The sequence below is a fragment of the Rhinolophus sinicus genome, chromosome 7 (assembly GCF_057876585.1).
Source record: "Rhinolophus sinicus isolate RSI-liver-muscle chromosome 7, RSI-T2T, whole genome shotgun sequence".
Classification (NCBI taxonomy): Eukaryota; Metazoa; Chordata; class Mammalia; order Chiroptera; family Rhinolophidae; genus Rhinolophus; species Rhinolophus sinicus.
Genome location: NC_142507.1, coordinates 9,914,786 through 9,932,216, shown reverse-complemented (window position 1 = coordinate 9,932,216; position 17,431 = coordinate 9,914,786). Strand labels below are relative to the sequence as shown.

The window sequence follows — 17,431 nt, the reverse complement described above, 5'->3', positions numbered from 1 at the left end:
AAGAAGGTATGATTATCCCCACATTCCAAATGAGGAAGAACTGAGGCTGGCAAAGAGTAGAAAACAGTCCAAGTGCAGAGCAAAGACTGAAGCAGATACATCTGACTCGAAATGTCCTCCCCTGCCTGAAAAGATGCCACACTGGGTTTGGCACTAGTGGCTGTACATCTTGCTTCACAGTCGGCAAAGCACTTCGGCATACGTTCTCTTATGTTTTCACCGCAACCCAAGAATATAGGTCTTATTATCTCTACGTATAAAAACAAAATGGAGGCTCAGAAGTTGAAATAACCTTCCCAAGGTCCCATAGTTAGCAAGCGGTGACTCAAAACCAAGTATTCTGGTTCCAAGTCAGGGTTTTCTTCACGATACCCACCTGCCTTCCCATTTTCAAGTTAGCATCTATTATTAGCTGTGCATCCACCACAGACAAGTTAGCCCCTGCTCCCAACATTATTGCCTGGTACTGAAAATGCAAAATATTGCTGCTCTCAGACAGATCAGGCAGAGAAGAAAAACTAGTATATTACAAATGCAGCTTATAACTGATAGTTGTCACAAGTTATCAGGAAAGAATTATATACACAGAGTGCCAAAAAAATGTACACGCATTGTAAGAAAGGAAAAAACTGCATTAAATTGTAATATCTCAGTCTATACTGGTAACAAAAGATGAATACAAGTCACATTTGACTTCTGCAATTACAAGAGGTGCTCAAAGTGGTTCCCATCAGCGTAATTTTAATACAGCTTTTTCACTTTCTTAAAATGTGTGTACATTTTTTTGGCCCCCTCTGTATATCCGCAATCAGAGACTTCCATCAAACAGATGAGAATCTAAGTGATGGCACATCAAGGACTTAATCTCTCTACCTGTTAGATGATGAGGTAGGACTAGAGCTGTGGTTTCAAACTGCTGCTTCGATGAGCACATCCTGAGGACCTAGGGTTTTATGAAGGGTCATAGTGGCAACTGTTGGGTGGTCTGCCCAGCCCCTTTTGCAGGAACTGCCCTGTTTCTGCTGCTGCGTCCTTTATCAGCCCCAGCATCACGACCCTGGCAGGCCCAGAGTCTTCTCACAGGGTAGATGGCCCCATAATAGGTAAACCATGGTTAGCAGCCAGCACTCTGCAAGGAGAGTGGAGAAAGCCAGGAGAGAAAGAAAAAACTGAAATAATAATAATAGTAATAATGTACAGAGAAAAATGAAAAGAAAACTGCCTGAATTCCCTGGACACCTTTATTCTTAAGACTTTCCTCTTAGTTGTTTAAGCCAGCTCACGGTGAATTCCACTACTTGCAACCAAATAAACTGGAGTTACTCAAGGTGCTGAGATGGGCGGTGGGATGGGTAAGTACATAGGGGAGGTTTTAGGCCTCACATTCCTCTTAGGCTTTGTTATGGGTGATTGTATCCTCCCAAAAAGATACAGTTGCATATAATACCTAGCACAGGTATGATGGTTGCATTTAAAAAAATTTATTATAGACTTGCAAGTACCCAGATAATTTTTAATCCGTGATCACATTCTTTCTATAGATATTTAGCACATTAGAGTTCTATAGTTCTTTTCAGTTCTCGAAGAACTTTAAAATACATGATCCCATTTGACCTGCAAAATTGTAACTTTAAATAAGAAAAGGGAAATATGATCATCTCTGCGTTACAGTTAAAGAGACTGATGCTTGGAAATCTGCCCTGGGTCATACAACCAGTAAAAGTTAAAACCAGGTCTTCGGACTCTGAATCCAAAATGTAGTTTTCCAGATACCAGGCTGCCTATCTAATGCAGACACAAGGTTTAGTTTTTTACATAGTGTTTTTTTTTGTTTTAACTGCAGGCCTTACAGCCTCAAGGAAAAATATAGTGATTTATTTTTTAAATTCACTTTTTTTTTTTCAAGGACCTAATAGATGCTTTTCTTATCTTGACGTGATTACCTTCTAGAAAACCTCATATACTAAAGAAAATGAAAGATGCAGCCCGATCTTGGCTCTTTGATGCTTGTGTTTTGAGTTGTTTACCTCAGAGAGGGCCAACCATGGTGAGAGAAAGTAGACCTGTGCTCCTCCAAAGGTGGACTCCACAAGAGGCAACAGAGGAGTGGCCAGAATTATGACAGAAATGACGTGAAGGCCCACACACCTTCTCCTCACCTCTGTCCCCATGAAGTGAATTGAATAGTGGGGGAAAATGTACAAAATCACACCCATGTAGAACATTCCAGAACAAAAAACAAATGTAGAATTTGGTTTAACACCTTTGTCCAGTGCTGTGTCTACTTAGGATCCAAATGAGAAACAGCTTCATCTCTGCCCATGGTCCCTTGTCACATGATAGACACAGCTCCAAAGTGCCACTAGGGTCACCAAGCTACATTACAGGAACGTCGTGCTTTTTGATGTTCAAATGATCAATCATTTTGTTTCCCTCAAGTGTCATGAGGCACCCCAAGCCTTTAACTTCAAATCTCACAAAGCGTAGTAGCACCAACATTAAGAGTGAACGTACCCTTGCTTAAGGGGTCCCCGTAGAATGCCCCCTCACTGCCCACTGACATGACAGGGGAGTGAGTCCCTTTTGGTCCCTCCCACACAGAGACTCTCTGGGCCCCCCATGGGGTACAAGAACACTGGTGGCACTCTTGTTAGTCTCCAGTCCAGAACAGACGTCCTGGCCTAAAAGGAACAAACAAAGAGTCTTCACTGCCTCCTCTCCCATCTTGTCACATACACTTCTCTCTATGGAGGAGAGAAAGAACCATGTGAAGCTGAGACAGAATCATTGTTTCCAAAGTCACCACCAGAGATTCTTACTATTATACTGATAATTGCACATGTATAGCAATACAGATATGTTTTATGAACTGGGTTTGTGTGCAAAAGCTTTCAAAGAACTTTAAAAAACAACAACATACCATCTCTGATGAGGAAACTAAAGGTCCTACTCTCTCTTATCAGAACATGCTTAGGAAAACAAATTTTACTAGAAGAGGCACAATTCAGAATGGGCCGTTAAGCAGGTGTAATTCTGTGAGCTACAGAGTAGAGGAAAGTAATAATTATAAAGCAATAAAGCTGAAAACAGGATCAGGTTCATTGGATTTCAAGACCTTCATTTTATATATGCAGAAATTGAGGTTCCCAGATAAGTGCTTAGAATGTATTTAAATTTTTTTTAAAAGAATGTGTACTATGGAATACTACTCAACAACAAAAATGGATAAACTACTGATACACGTAACAACAGTGATAAATCTCACAGATGATGCTACATGAAAAAAGATAGAAACAAGAGAACACATTATGTGAACATCCAATGTTTATGAACTTTTGGAACAGGCAAAACCCACCAAGGGTGAAAAACATTGAAACAGAGGTTGTCTCTGGGGTTGGGACGGGTATTGGAGAAGCACTGAGTGAGAGGGACGTGAGAACTTTCTAGGGAGAACTTTCTAGAACTTTCATGGGAATGTTCTAACTGTGACAGGTATAACCATGTGTCAAAATGGTACAGTTAAGATCCATGATGTATATGAATTTTATCTAAAAAAAAAAAAACCTGCAAAAACTAGTCAGCTTTCAGTGGTGGTGTGGAGAGTGGGTTGGGAGTAAGATGAAATGAAAATGGCAGAACGTTGATGTGTTGAAGTGAGTAGCAGGCGTACAATACCCTCTTGTGTTTATTCTAAATATGGCTGAGACTTGGTAGGAAAAACTTGTAAGGTGACCGTGACGAGCAAGGGAGAGTTCCATTCACATTTGGAAGTACGAGCCCTTCTGGAAGTACGTTCCAGGTCTCCTTTCAATCCTTTCTTTTCCTGAATTATCTTAACGTTTCCTACTAATTTCTAGGTTCTCTTCTCACCTTGAGCCTGTTTGCCCACCTTTCTAAGGAGAAGGAGAAACCTGAGAGCCAGAGGAAGTGCCTGAAGGAGCCCACCCAACGCCTCTACACAGGGACCCCTGCAAAGACTGCGGCCTGTCGTGGCTGAGCAGGCGGGAACCAGACAGATTGCCGGGAAAGGCTTCTTCAAGGCCACACAGTGTTTGCCCTTGAGAAATATCCCTTCCTAGTATTGTACCTCTGAGATAGCCAAATAGCTCTCAAGACCAAAACTGCTTCACTCTTCATGCGATTAAAAAATAACACACACAAAAAAACCCCTCAAAACGATGTGTAATGAGATTGCCACTAAACACGTTTTTTTCTTAGGCTAGGCAAAACAAAAAATTAATCATTACATTCTTTACGTATTTTTCTATTTCAGTCTCAAATCTTCATTAATTTCTGAACTCTTAAATTAAAATTTGCATAATAAAAAACAGCAAAAGAAATATTACCAGCAGCATTTATTTGCAGATATTGCTAGATTTGTTGTGATTCTCCCACCAAGCAACTTCCATCGATGCAAGTAGCAAAGTTACATCAAAGAGGGCAGTAAGGAGTCCATTACTAGTGAGTTTATTTTTCAATTGTTTCATAGCCACTACAAAAGGATTTTTAACCTAACAATAAAATCGAATAATATCCCAAGCCCATAACAGGAGCTTCAAAGAACAAACAAACAAATTAAATGGGTTCAGGGTGCTTTTCTAGTTCAGGGTAAAAGCTACTACATCGTACAGAATGATCTGGAAGGGCTCTGTGTGCATTACCTCACGAGATGACTGAGGAGATCCATAAAACACACTCCGTAATTGCATACAGTATGACTGCAAAAGTACCTTGATAGCACTTGACCGTTTGTTATTAAAACTCGTATCCATTAGCAGTTCCTGCTTCTTGCATAACACCAATAGGTCTTGTAAAACACACATTTACAGGAACCACAACAGCATTACTAAAGATCATACTTTGGGTGTGTAATAATTCTATTGTGAACAAAGCTGAGCTAGGAAACCACAGGTGTAAGAGTATCACCTTTGATCAGAGGACTTAAAGGGTGAAGTCACACAGGCCACCCCAAAATACTGCTATGGAGACTTTCCAAGGAAACAACTCTCACACACTGAAACATGCTTTTTGAAAATTAATATCCACTGACTTACTCAAGTCCTGACTCATCCAAAGGTTATTTATAAGATTACCTCTAACTGGGAATATTTGTTTATGAGCCAAAGGAGACTTCTTTCTTTCTGACAGGGACCTGGGAAAAATTTCTAAATTCTTTCTCTTCTGCTCACAAGATAAACGAACGAAATAAAACCTAAGAGACCCAAGGTTCTTAATTTAAAGCCCATTTTAAAGTTCATCAAACTGTGAAAGTATCATACTAAATACACATTTGAAAGATATACACACATACACACACGTATTCATAAAACAAACGCATAGGAAACAATCCAAACGTGGATATTAATTTCAAGTTTTATGAGACAAAATACACGTTTTCCCTGAGGCAAAGAAAAATGCAAGCCTTAAAATTATAACATGTTATGCGTGTTGATGTATTTAATACTAAAGGTTGGCTTTGCCCTCTAGAACTCTACTTTTGATAACTGATACCTCTAAAAAAGATATCAGGGGGTTAGGCGGAGGAAAGAGTGTACTATTTAATTCATAACTTTTAAAATCATTAAAAATTGGTACAGAGCTCTTGAGGAATTTCTAGACACTCAGATTACAACAAAAATAGTAATTACGATTTTAAAAGTAATAACTCTTTCCTTAAGACTGACATTCTGTTTACTTACAGACAGTCCATTTATCCCCCGGGGGTCTTCCATTGAAGACGTCTTCTGAATTATATATGGGGCTATTAGCTACACACTTCTTCAAAGGGTTCCAACACCCCCGCACCTGTGGGGAAGAGAGCACCGACCAGCTGTATTAATTGTGTGGCATGAAATTAAGAGTTGATCTTTACAACTGCAGCTTTCCACTTACTAGCATGTATACACAAGTCAAGAACGCTTACCTTCACGGAATGAATCTTTAAAATAAATATTATAGGCTCACTGTTTATCACAATTTACATGAGCCAAATGTGGCCAAATGATAGCTCAGTGCGTCTGCTGTCAGCAGCTGCAGCTCAAGGAAGACAAAGAATGGAGAGGCCAGCTCGAGAGCTTTCCACACACATTATTTTTGAGCCAACAGTGTAAGAGCTTTTTTTTTTTCCCCCTTTTCTTTTTTTCTTTTTGAATTCAGTTTCTCCATGCTATCTATCAACGTCACTTGTACCACAATGCAAAGAGGAAATACTAACAAAGAAATATGACTGTAGTCTGAGCAAGAATAAAACCAAAAAACCTAGAGTTGAGTGTTTTTCCCTCAGGGCAAGGATATTATTATACTATTTCTGAGCAAGTTTACATTAGGTCACAGTTTCACGGCTGATCAAGTCTGAACCTTCAGAGACTCAACACCTTCAAGAAGAATGGGGTTTGGGGATACTTCAAGACACGGACAATAAATGCAGTGTTTTAAAATATATTCTACACTTAACTATCTTCAAAGAGAGAGAGAGAGAGAGAGAGAGAGAGAGAGAGAGAGAGAGAGAGAGAGAATGTAGCCACCTAGCTGGCCATTCTCGTTTGCTCTCAGAATTAATTTTCATGTTCAAGTTCCAGTGAGGAACCCAAAAGAGGCTCTTAGGTGTTCTTACTTGGGTTTGGCAACTAAGAAAGTCATTCTACATGCCTCACATAAATTCCAACACAGATATTTAAATATAGATGTAATTTTAAGAAAAAAAATAGACGTGACCTTAATTAATATTGCCCAAGATAAAATTACAGAGAACATATAGTAGTTCAACTTCAGTACCACTTTATGTAAAAGTACTTGAGTTTCTACATGTCAGCATGGTAGGAAAACCACGGTAGTGGAAGTCAAGAGATCTGAATTCAGGTTCTGACTCTCCCATTAACTAATTGAATGACCTCAGGCAAATAAAATGAGGGACTCTGAGCCTCGGGATTATTACCTGCAAAATGGCCGATTACAACTGGATATCTTCCAAGTTTATATCTTAGATTTATAATTTAATGAATGTATGTATTTACACACAAAATTTTCAGGTAAAACATTCCAAGCATGGATCATTTAGGATACAATTTTGAAATGCTAGAGTAATTCTCACAATTGTTTTGCTCACAATTATCAACGCTGGAAAACATATGCTTTATCCACTGTCAGCACAAAGACATTGCCTTTTGGAAGACTAAGACTCATAAACACCTAGACCCCCCAAAATTTGGAGAATCCTTATGAAAGCACAGTTTTTATAATTTTAACATGAGACAGTTTTATAATAATTTCAGGTTATGAGTAAATAAAAATCAAAAGAATGTATTTGTGGTCTGCTAAACAGAGAAAAAGAAACAATACAGCAGTCTATTTTGAATTACACAAAATTTCAGAACTGAATCTTAAAAATCCACCAGCAGTGCTCTGAAAGGATTCTTTGCATAATTAAGGCAGAGATTTTATAAAAACTAGACTTTTTTTTCATTGCTTGAGTTACTCTCTGGAGGCACGTTAACTTTTCCAGGCGATAAGGTAGCATTTTAAAATAATGATAATAATCCCGCCTTACATTGGTAAAACGCTTTACAGTTTACAAAGCGCTTTCACATAAATCGCCAACAGTGCACCTATATGTGGTGAGACAAAGTCCAGTCTCATTCCTCACAGAAGGGAACAGGCCCAAGACAAAGCCTCCTCTGATTTCCCCTAAATTCCCATCCTCTCTATACCTGTCCTGAGAACATGTTTCAATCAAAATCTGTATATTTGATATTCCAGGATTATTCCCCATGTGTTTCTTTTCCATATTTCTACATTGAACTTACTGAACAGTTTAAGGTATTAAGAATGGTCAAGTTACATGAGCTTGAAAGGTATTTCATTTGTAATTTTATTTCTTCTGAAGATGAAACTATTCTGTACTAAATACTGTGTTTGTTATTGTTTCCTGGACTAAAAAGAAAAGGCTGAGATTATTGAGAAGTCAAAAGAGTCAGCATTCATCTACTTCAGGTAGATGTCTCCACTAAGAAAGGCTACCACTCAAAAAATCAAAAAATCAGAGAGAGCCACGGACTTTATTTACAAATCCTCGGCCGCTTGCTAAATCAGCATAGTTGTTTCCAGATTTCTACTTGTCAATCCAAACCATGAAATAGATGCCGTGACTGGGTCTACTGATATTTAGGAGCCTGGCTCTGGTAAACCCTTAATTCTCTCGCTGGACTTGATTTTTCATGGTTTATAAATAAGCCTGCCCCCATTACAGCACTTATCTAATGGGACCGTAATTATTTCTCTACCTGTCTCCCCCCACTGGGCTGTAGCTTCGTGAGGGCTAGGACCGGGCCTTACTCTCTTGCTCCGGTCACATATGGCACTCATTAAATATTTTCAATGAATGAATGAATGTTATTGATACGTGGCAATTTTTGAATACATGTAAACTCTGAGCTAGAATGAGGTGGGCAGTTAAATGGTAGTGCTATCATTCAATCAACTTAAAAAGTATCAGTTAAATTTGGGATCCTAAAAATTTGTTTCGAGTCTCCTAAGAAACAGGCTCAATCAAGCCAAAGCAGATTACTAAATTCATCTCTCTCTCTCTCTCTCTCTCTCTCTCTCTCTCTCTCTCTCTCTCTCTCTCTCTCCCTTACCTGCCTACTTACTTACCTACCTGTTGCACACATAGGGAGTAGCTATTCATGAAGCTGTATAGACTTACACATGAACTCTTACAGAGTATTTAGAGGTGAACTTTGCAGAAACTTGAAGCCAAGGAGTGGTTCCTAGAAAGAATGCCCAAGGAGGCTAATCTAGGTATAGGATGGGAGGGGCGGTGGGACGAGATTTGTTTGGGGAGATTTGTGGAGAGGTAGAGGCAAGTGCTTGCTATCAGAAGTGCCCCTACACGACAGGGTGCCATGAGTCCAGTGGCGGGTACCCATTCACACGTCCATCCCCGACTCACCCTTGTCAAAGCACAGAATTGGGTCAATCACTCACGTGTGTGTTTACCCCCCAAGAGCCAAATCCTTTATTGACCCACTCCTGACTCAACAATCACACTCTTGGAGTTGTATCGTCTTGGAGTTGTACACAATGGAAGCATGCCCTTCTATTGAGCACTGAAGTGTAAGGTTCCCTAATAAAGAGAGGGGAACTGACAGACAACCTGGGGCTCTGCTGACCAAGTTCAAGAGACTGGAGCCACTAGTAGGAAGAAAACATCAATTGAACAAAATGGTGAGAAAAAGCTGCACAGGTGAGCATACATTTAAATGTAGCCCAACTCTCCATATTTGCTGGACGCATGGGCAGACAGTGGTATGCAGTTCCTTCCAAGGCCGCCACTGCCTGCAGGAGACAGAGTAGGGGTACCCACAGCTTGAGGTGGTAGAGCTCCTCAGGAGACTTGTATTCACAGCCTTAGGCTAGCTGCCAGGCTGGTGCTGAGCAGAACTCGGCAGGTGGCAAGAGGGGCAGGGGAAGGCATCCTGGGCAAGGAAGAAATAGGAGCTATTGGCCCTGCTTGAGTTGGTCTTTTCAACACTTGAGGAAACTATGCCTTCTTCAGTTCCAATCCCCTGGACTGTTGATGAAACATCACTGAAAAGCTAGCTTTGTTAGGTGGACTCACCCAACATAGCGTTAATGGAAGCCTTAGGAAGTTCCTTTCTATTTGCCACCCTTGGGGAAGTGGGGTGGAAAGGGGCTGAAATGAGTATACGCATACTAGCAAGCGAAGAATGGCAAATAAATGTTTTTATCACACACTGATAAAACAGTCTCTACAGAAAGCATCAAATTGAGACTACAATCTGACAAATCTTTCAATTATACAAAATCCCCTTTGGGGGCTCATAGAAATTATGAAATTGGGCCCCTGGTGATGGCATTATATTTATATCTGTAGAATTCAGTGGTACATATTTGGAAGGGGGTTTTTATGCCCTATTGTAACCAATAAGCCTAATAATAATTTTTAAAATACAGAATACAGAAACTGTAATGCATGTGAGACAAAACATCTTTTCTGTGCTCCCTCGCTACAAAAAAAAAAAAAAAAAGACTCTGAACTTAAAGTTTTCCAGGTTCACTAGAAATCCATATTCACTCCACACAGACATTTCCTAATCTTTTCTACGTCAGCTAAAACCAGGCATTTGGTAAAATAATGGCACCTCACCTGACATGTAAACATTATTTTGCTTTTACTCGAATTCTAGCTCATCACAAATACTATGGCTACTGTCAGAACAAAAGATTGGGAGAAGTTGGAATACATGTGTCAGTCCCAGAGGCAGGAAGTGGACCAACAGTCTAGTCAGGCAGGCTCTTGGGACAGACTTTCTAGATGGAAGAAAAATAAGGTGGGGGTGGAGGTGGGACTAGGAAGAAAACAGTATATTTTAAAATTGTATATATCACATATATTTTAATTTTTCCTGCTGATTTTGAAAAATGGTTGTATTTTCGATGACACATAAATCATCTCTAATGAACCAGAGACCTATCAGACACTGCTAATAACTTGTGGCTCCTTGGATGAAAGACTATTTTCTTTACAGCACACCATCACTTTAATCTTTGCCTTCTCACCAAGTGTTGAGTTTTCTAACATTCCTGAGAAGCAGAAGGAAACTAGTGGTTGAACATTGCTTTATAGAAAAGAAAAGGGCTATTCTAAAGTATGTCCCCAGAAGACTACAACTGCAGATTGAATAAACATATCAAATCAAGGGGTCTTTAAGAAAATTTACAAACAGAAGCCTGCAGTGAAATGAACCATTGGATAAATACCTCCAGAGACCTACTCAACTCAGCTAACTGTTCCCGTCTCCAGAAGCCGTAAGATGTCAAGTCTCACTGCCACCTCTTCTTCACTTTCCTCACCTGCCTAAGAAATTTGGTTGTATCAAAGCAAACAGGGCCCGGGCAGACTCAGGTGAGTCCGACTTAGAAACCAGAGAATCACTGCTCCTTCAAATTATGAAGGAACATGTCCCAGCTACTGAAATCATTCAAGAAAAACAAGTTCAGCTCTTCGCTGACGAAAGTCTACTACTACAGCTGGAGATGTAATTTCTATAGAAATAAACGTCCACACCAATTTGCTTTTATAGCTTTTCCACTGATACACTAGTACTGCTGTTTTAAAGTTTTAAGTATGAAACCTGTGTATTCTTTATAGAACTTCTAAATAAATATGACCAGAGTTCTGCTTCCCTTCTAACTTCAGATGAAGAGCAAAAGACAAGGGCACAATCAAATGCACTGACACTAATTAGGAATGTGGTGACGTGTTTACTCAGTAACTACAGTTGAAGTCAAACTATGTGTTTTCAAGAGCATGAGACCTACACATTATTTTAATAGAGCACGCACATATGTATAGCATTAACCTATTTTTTAAAAACCTAAAGAAACACACCCAAAATCCCATCAACCCAACTTGTCTGGGTGCATGCATAATTTGGGGTAGCTATGATCCTAGTGAATCTTCATGCTTGTGTTTCTCTGGGTTCTCTTAACATTGTGCCATAAGCACTTTACAGTCTGTACCTTTATCATTTTTAAGGCCCGTGTAAAATTCCATTTGGGAGATATCCCTATAAAGTGGTGTTTTTTTCTACTCTCTCAATATAGCATAATAACACTTCAAGATCTTCATTCATTCAGATTGTTTTTCTTTCCTTTGAATGATTTCTTTAAAGATAAACCCCAAACAGTGTCATTAAAGGATCAAAAGGTATGATATTTGAAAATAGTAAAGTGAGGTCAAGTTCACTTATTTGGATTTCGTTTACGTATCACACTGACCCTGGTAAAGGATGGAACACAGAAGTCACATTTTAAAAATATTCAAATAAAGTTGCTACAAAGGAACCTGAAATCTGGAGAGCATTCATGAATCTCCCTACGGTAGAGGTTACCAGATGTTCGTATTCATGGCAAACTTCTGAACACTAAAAACTGGCTAGACATTTGAAAGCCTTAACTAAATCACTGGTGGGGGCAGGGATGATGCTGATAAAAGTAGGCGTGGTTATCACACCCTTGCCATTTGCTCTTTCCTCCACTCAACATTGCTCTTTGCATGGAATCTGCCCTCATGGACTCAAGAAGAAAAGTCAAGACAAATTCCAGGAAACATGGGATCTTTCATCACTATCCTGATCACTTCCTCCTCTTCTACTTTCAGCAAGGTGAATCACCGTATCACATGACTCAGTCGGTGGAGTCTTACCGCCATTGTCATAAAAGAATTTCTACTCAGGTATAGAAAAAGTAAATGTTGCCTCTTGGTTATGACTGATGGCACAGCCGCAATGAATTTGAGGAACAGTGGCGTGCACTAGCACACTGCTTGAGAAGCACAGGCCTATAAATCTTACATGTAAGGAGAAAATTCAGACATTTAAGAGAAAATAATCTAAAACATAATCGACGTATACAACGTAGCTAAAGTTTCACCAGGCGGGTGCATTAATTCTGCTGCATCTACTGAACTTAGGGCAGGGTTAGTCCTCCACAGATGTTGTTTGTATACAATGTATCACAGAAATAGTTTCTTAGCCTCCCAAGACTATAGTTTCAGTTTTAAAACACCTTAGGTTCTGGAACAATGGGCAGCAAACTACACAGGTTCTGTTCAATGGTTATGTTTGCTGTTTCCAAATTAAGTAAATAACTATAATTAAATGATGGATTTTCTTCCTCTATTCAAAAGAAAAAGAGGGGTATGGAATACCTACTCCTTTACCTTTACATAGAAAGCTCTACGATATTAAATACCTCTTAAAGTGTTAAAAAAAAAAAAAAAACAGCACAAAAACCCATCCTTTGAGTTTGGACAGTGGTTGCCTAGAGCCAGGCTGAAGGTGGGGTGGGGTGGGGTGGGGGAGTTGATGGACCTTAGAGGGCACAGGGGCACTTTTGGGGGTGTTAGAAGTATTCTATATCTTGATGGTAGTGATTACATAGGTGTACATAACTGTCAAAATTCAGTGAACTATACACTTGAAGTGTTTTTTAAAAAATGTGCTACAAGTCACATTTCCCATCAGTTGTCAACCTCTTTTTGTCCAGTAGAGTCAAGAAAGCAAATTGTCTTGACTGTGACTTCCTCCTTCACAGGGAATAGTCCTTGGCCCTCCAGGTCAAACATGATTTGGTGGCGACCTTTAGTTAGATGTTCATTCACCAATATTCCTCTCTCATGCAGCTGACATGCATTCCTCCTCGAGTAAATTATATGTGTTCAACCACCAATAACATTCATTTTTTTAGGTGTAGAAGTGAAGAAGAGGCTTAAAAATATATCACTGGTTTAAGAGGTAAGGATCGGGCAGTATGTAATTCTCTTTAATGTTAAGTTCAGTTGGCATGTTGATAATTGATGTAATACCGAAGGTTTTAATTTGTAAGGATTTAAATCAGAATGGCGAATGTTGATCTGCTTTGCAGTAACACCCTGAGTCAAATTCCGAAAGCACCTGCTCGGTGCTTAGCCCACCGTTCAGCTGTCAAGAATAAAAAAGCAGTTTATGTAGACAAATACGGTGAAAACATGTTTCTCAGATTCTTAATGCCATTTCTTTTTCTTTCGCTGCTAAAATTCAGAGGCAGTTTTAACCACAGAGAAGTCGGCACAGACTTCGAAGTCCAGCTCATTAGGTAATATACTTAGCAGCGGGGATCTAACCTTCTCAGAATGAATGCACATTGCACGCGCCAGTTTAGGAGGAACTAGAGAATAAACGTGTCCCTGCTCTGCTCTACCACTCACCCCCTTACCCTTGACAATCACAACTGAAGTTCAGCAAAGCAATTTCCTCATTTCCTAGAAGCTGACTCTTCCTTTTAGCTGTGTCTTGGCCAGAGTAAGGACTGCCCGATGGAGGAAGACTGCAGTCTCAGAGGCCAGAACACTGAAAATAAAGACAGCGATGGAAAAGGGCCTGAGTTGTCAGAAAAGAGGCAGTGACTTGGGGTTTCTTTGGATGTTCCTCTTTCCTTAAAATCAAAGGGCAACTGGCATTAGAGCAAAACTAGAAAAGTTGAAGAAATCAGTCTCCCTTCAGTTCATTGAGAAAATAGTCCATGGGTGATGGAATGTGACAGGGATATACATGGTATGGGATTCTGTAATGGGGCCATACAAGGAAGTCATGGAATCCAATTTTCCAGAGCACAAATCACCTGAAACATCCCTGATAGAGAGCCAACTTGCCTTTGCATGAACACCTCTGATGACAGAAATTCACCAGTTTGGCAAGCCACTTGGCCCAAAGCTGGAAGGTTTAACCTTTAGGTGGCTTTCCCTTATACTGAGCTGAAATAGACCCATCTCCTCTAGGTTCAATTTTTCTTCTGTACCAACACAAACACACGTCAATATCCTCCTACACAAAATTGTCCTCGAAACACTTAATATTATGATGATAACCCCTCAGGGCTCCCTAGGCTCAATACATCTTTTTAAAAATGAGTTGCTTAAAAAAAAAAATAAAGAGTTACTTAACTTTCTGATGCCCCTTCTACAGAGCATGTCTGTTGGCCAGTGGCCTTTGGATCAAAAAACCATTGGCACTTACTGAGCTTCGGGACACTCAAACGCTTCAGCAAATGACCAGTTTTCAACTCACAATCCCTGTTATATACTGAGGAGTTGATTCATCCCTGTGAAATTTTCGTTTTGTTAGTTTCTGCCTGTCAGTCAAGCTCACTCAGATTCTCTTTGACTCATGATCCTGTAAACCAATGACTGCGATATTCCTTCCAGTTTTGTGTCAACATAAAAACCATTACGTGAGCTTTCTTCTTGCAAGTCACTGATATAAATGATGAAAGGGGAGAAAGCCAAAAACAGAGTGAGTCCTGATGAGTCACAGGGTAGAGAAAAAGCAGTTATTAACTCTGTAATCCTGGAAAAATTAATTAAGCTCTCTGAGCCTATTTCTTCATTTATACAATGATATTACTACCATGTAATAGGATAGAGATGATTGAAAAAGTCCTGCACATAAGACATATTCAATAAGTGTGTGCGAAGTGAATGGTAAGCATTTTGTAAAGGAAGAAAGGTCCTAAAACTATAATGCAATATGCCTAAATTGCCTCCAGTTTTTACATCCAAAAATGATCATGTAAGTCAATTGCTTCAGACAACTGGACACGGACACTTTTAGAAGCTGCATTTCAGGTTACTAAGATAACAATTAGGAAAACAATGTTGTTATTACAGTGCTGCCTCTCTTTCATTACCTTTTGTAAACATTTTGACTTTTTTACAGGCTAAGTAATCCCACTAAACATTTTTGTTCATAGTTCCTATTTTGTAACTTAATTAGCACATTTCTCTGTCTTCTCTCCAAGGCCTCCACATGTTCCAAATTGTGAAATTGAGTTTACACTCGCCCAAGCAGGGAACAAGTCTGATTTGGTCCCATTTGGTCTGACACCTAAGCCTTTTCCCATCGAGGCCCCAGCTACCCTCTCTGCACATCACTCCTGCATCCCAGGTCTCTTCTAGTACCTGCAACTATGGCAGACCCGTTCCAGCTGCCCCTGATGCCAACTGCTCTGTGTCTGCAGGATGCATCTTCCACCCAGACTCCTGCACAGGAGTCCCCTCCTCCAGGAAGCCTTGCACACCTGTGTTTTTCCCCATCACAGCGCTAGTCACATCAGGTCACAATTGTCCACCAGGCTGCTCCTTCAGGCCAGAAACCATTTTTATCCATGTAACAAGATGCGTGCTAGGTACATGGCCCATTTCCCAGTGTTGGCTGAATGAACCGCTCAGAGCTAGAGGCCCAGGACAGCCAGGGTATCAGGGTCCCTGAACAGGATGGGAGAATGCCTTCCTCACATGGACGTCCTGTCCTGCATTATTCTTGCACTCCTCACCCATAATTGGGATCCTCTGTGCTGAGTAGACAATTGATACCGATTCTTTTGCATATATAATGACTTCACATTTCTTGAAAGGTTTGAGTCCTTTTGCCACCCAAGTACTTTCAAGGAGACTTGCACTTTTTTTGTGTGAGATGGCTTCCCTAGGTAGCACTAGTCAGTCTGGTTACCAGTATAAAAAAAGTGGGGTGGGTCTTAATTAACATAAAGAAAACAGTAATAGCTGTTTATATTGTAAGCAGTATTCCCACCTCCTCCAACCTCACCAAAGATAAAACAGAGATCCTGTTTATTTTTTACTGCTTCCCTAATTATTCATAGAAATAATAATGCCTCACCCCCGTTGGCCCCTCCAATTCATCTGCTACTTCTTTTAACTGGCCTCTTTGCTTTGGGCCAACAGATACACTTTTGAACAAAAGCAGGAACTCCAGGGACTAGAAAGTACTAAATATAAATATCGGCTTGCGCCTATCGCTCCCCAAATGCTTCCCCAACTGGAGTCTCAAGCACAAGCACACATCTAAGACAGCAATTACAACATCGTAGAAGGCCAAGAGGACTCCCCCTCCGTCCCCCCCATGTCCCAATCAGTCACCACCTCCCCGAAGGAAAACAAACCGGCCTCAGGCACATCCTTCCACGTGCATTGCTCTAAGGTTGCCAGGCCAGGGGGCGCCGCCCGCGTGTCACCGCAGCTGGCCTGTCACCGCAGCTGGCCCCGTGCTCAGCCCCGTTACTGCGAGCGCCCGCTGCGCCCATCCAGGTGGCGTCGCGTACCTGGCGGTGGCGCCCGCTGGAGAAGGGGCCCTCAGAGGCGCAGGAGGGCTGGGGTGCGGGTGGCGCGCCCTCGCTCGGGGGTCGGGCCCAGGCGGCTGCGCCCCCTCCACTGCTGTCCCGGCTCCGATCAACGCCCTCCTGCCCCGGGTGGGGCTGCGGCGTCAGCGGCCCGGGCTCTCGGCCGCTGCCTCAGAGCCAAAGGGTCAGATTTAGTTTCACAACAAAGTCTCCTCCTCACCGCAACCCAACTGGAGGCTAAAGCCGGCCGGGCGGCCGGGGCAGGACGGGAGCGCGCCGCCAGCGGCGAAGGTGGCAAGAGAGCGCGCCCGGGGAGGGTGGCCGGCGACACGGGCCGGCAGCTGGATTTACTAGTGTCCCAACTCCGGCGACGCGGGCCTGAGGAACCGGTTCTTCCAAAAACAAACCGAAAATGGATAACGGAGAGGCCAGGGCAGCGCCAAGAGGGGTTCTGTGTCGGTGTTTAGGGCAAAAATTGCTCTGGCTTCCAGAAATTCGAGCCAGTGGTGGCTTTTTTCTTTCTTTTTAAAGGAGTCTGTGCCTCCGGGTTGAGGGGCGACCTTCGTGTGGCTCTGAGAGCACAGCGACACCAGAGGCGGCGCTGGCGACGGGAGCCCTCTTCCTAGGACCCTCTTCCTGGCCCCCCGGCCTCCTCTCTGGGCCCCTCTGCGCCCGAGCTGAGCCTGGGCCTGTTGCCCACGCCCCTCGGGGTGACTGGGGCCCCTCGGGGTGACTG

At 41.6% G+C, this 17,431-nt stretch overlaps 1 protein-coding gene across 10 annotated transcripts in view; it reads right to left on the bottom strand.

Moving 5' to 3' along the window:
• The window catches only part of EYA1 (EYA transcriptional coactivator and phosphatase 1), a 294,427-nt gene extending 277,279 nt beyond the window's left edge, over positions 1-17,148 (bottom strand). For 3 of the 10 annotated variants that reach the window (XM_019726026.3, XM_019726020.3, XM_074318727.2), the window contains exons 1-2: positions 16,678-17,146; positions 5,700-5,805 (exon numbers count right to left, since the gene is read on the bottom strand). In XM_019726026.3, coding sequence (XP_019581585.1) covers positions 5,700-5,732 — 33 coding nt within the window. In that variant the 5' untranslated portion in view covers positions 5,733-5,805; positions 16,678-17,146. Of the gene's footprint in view, positions 1-5,699; positions 5,806-16,677 lie in introns of those variants that run through there. The other 7 variants (XM_074318735.2, XM_074318736.2, XM_074318737.2 and 4 more) reach the window with 5 other exon arrangements.
• Positions 17,149-17,431: the final 283 nt, after the last annotated feature.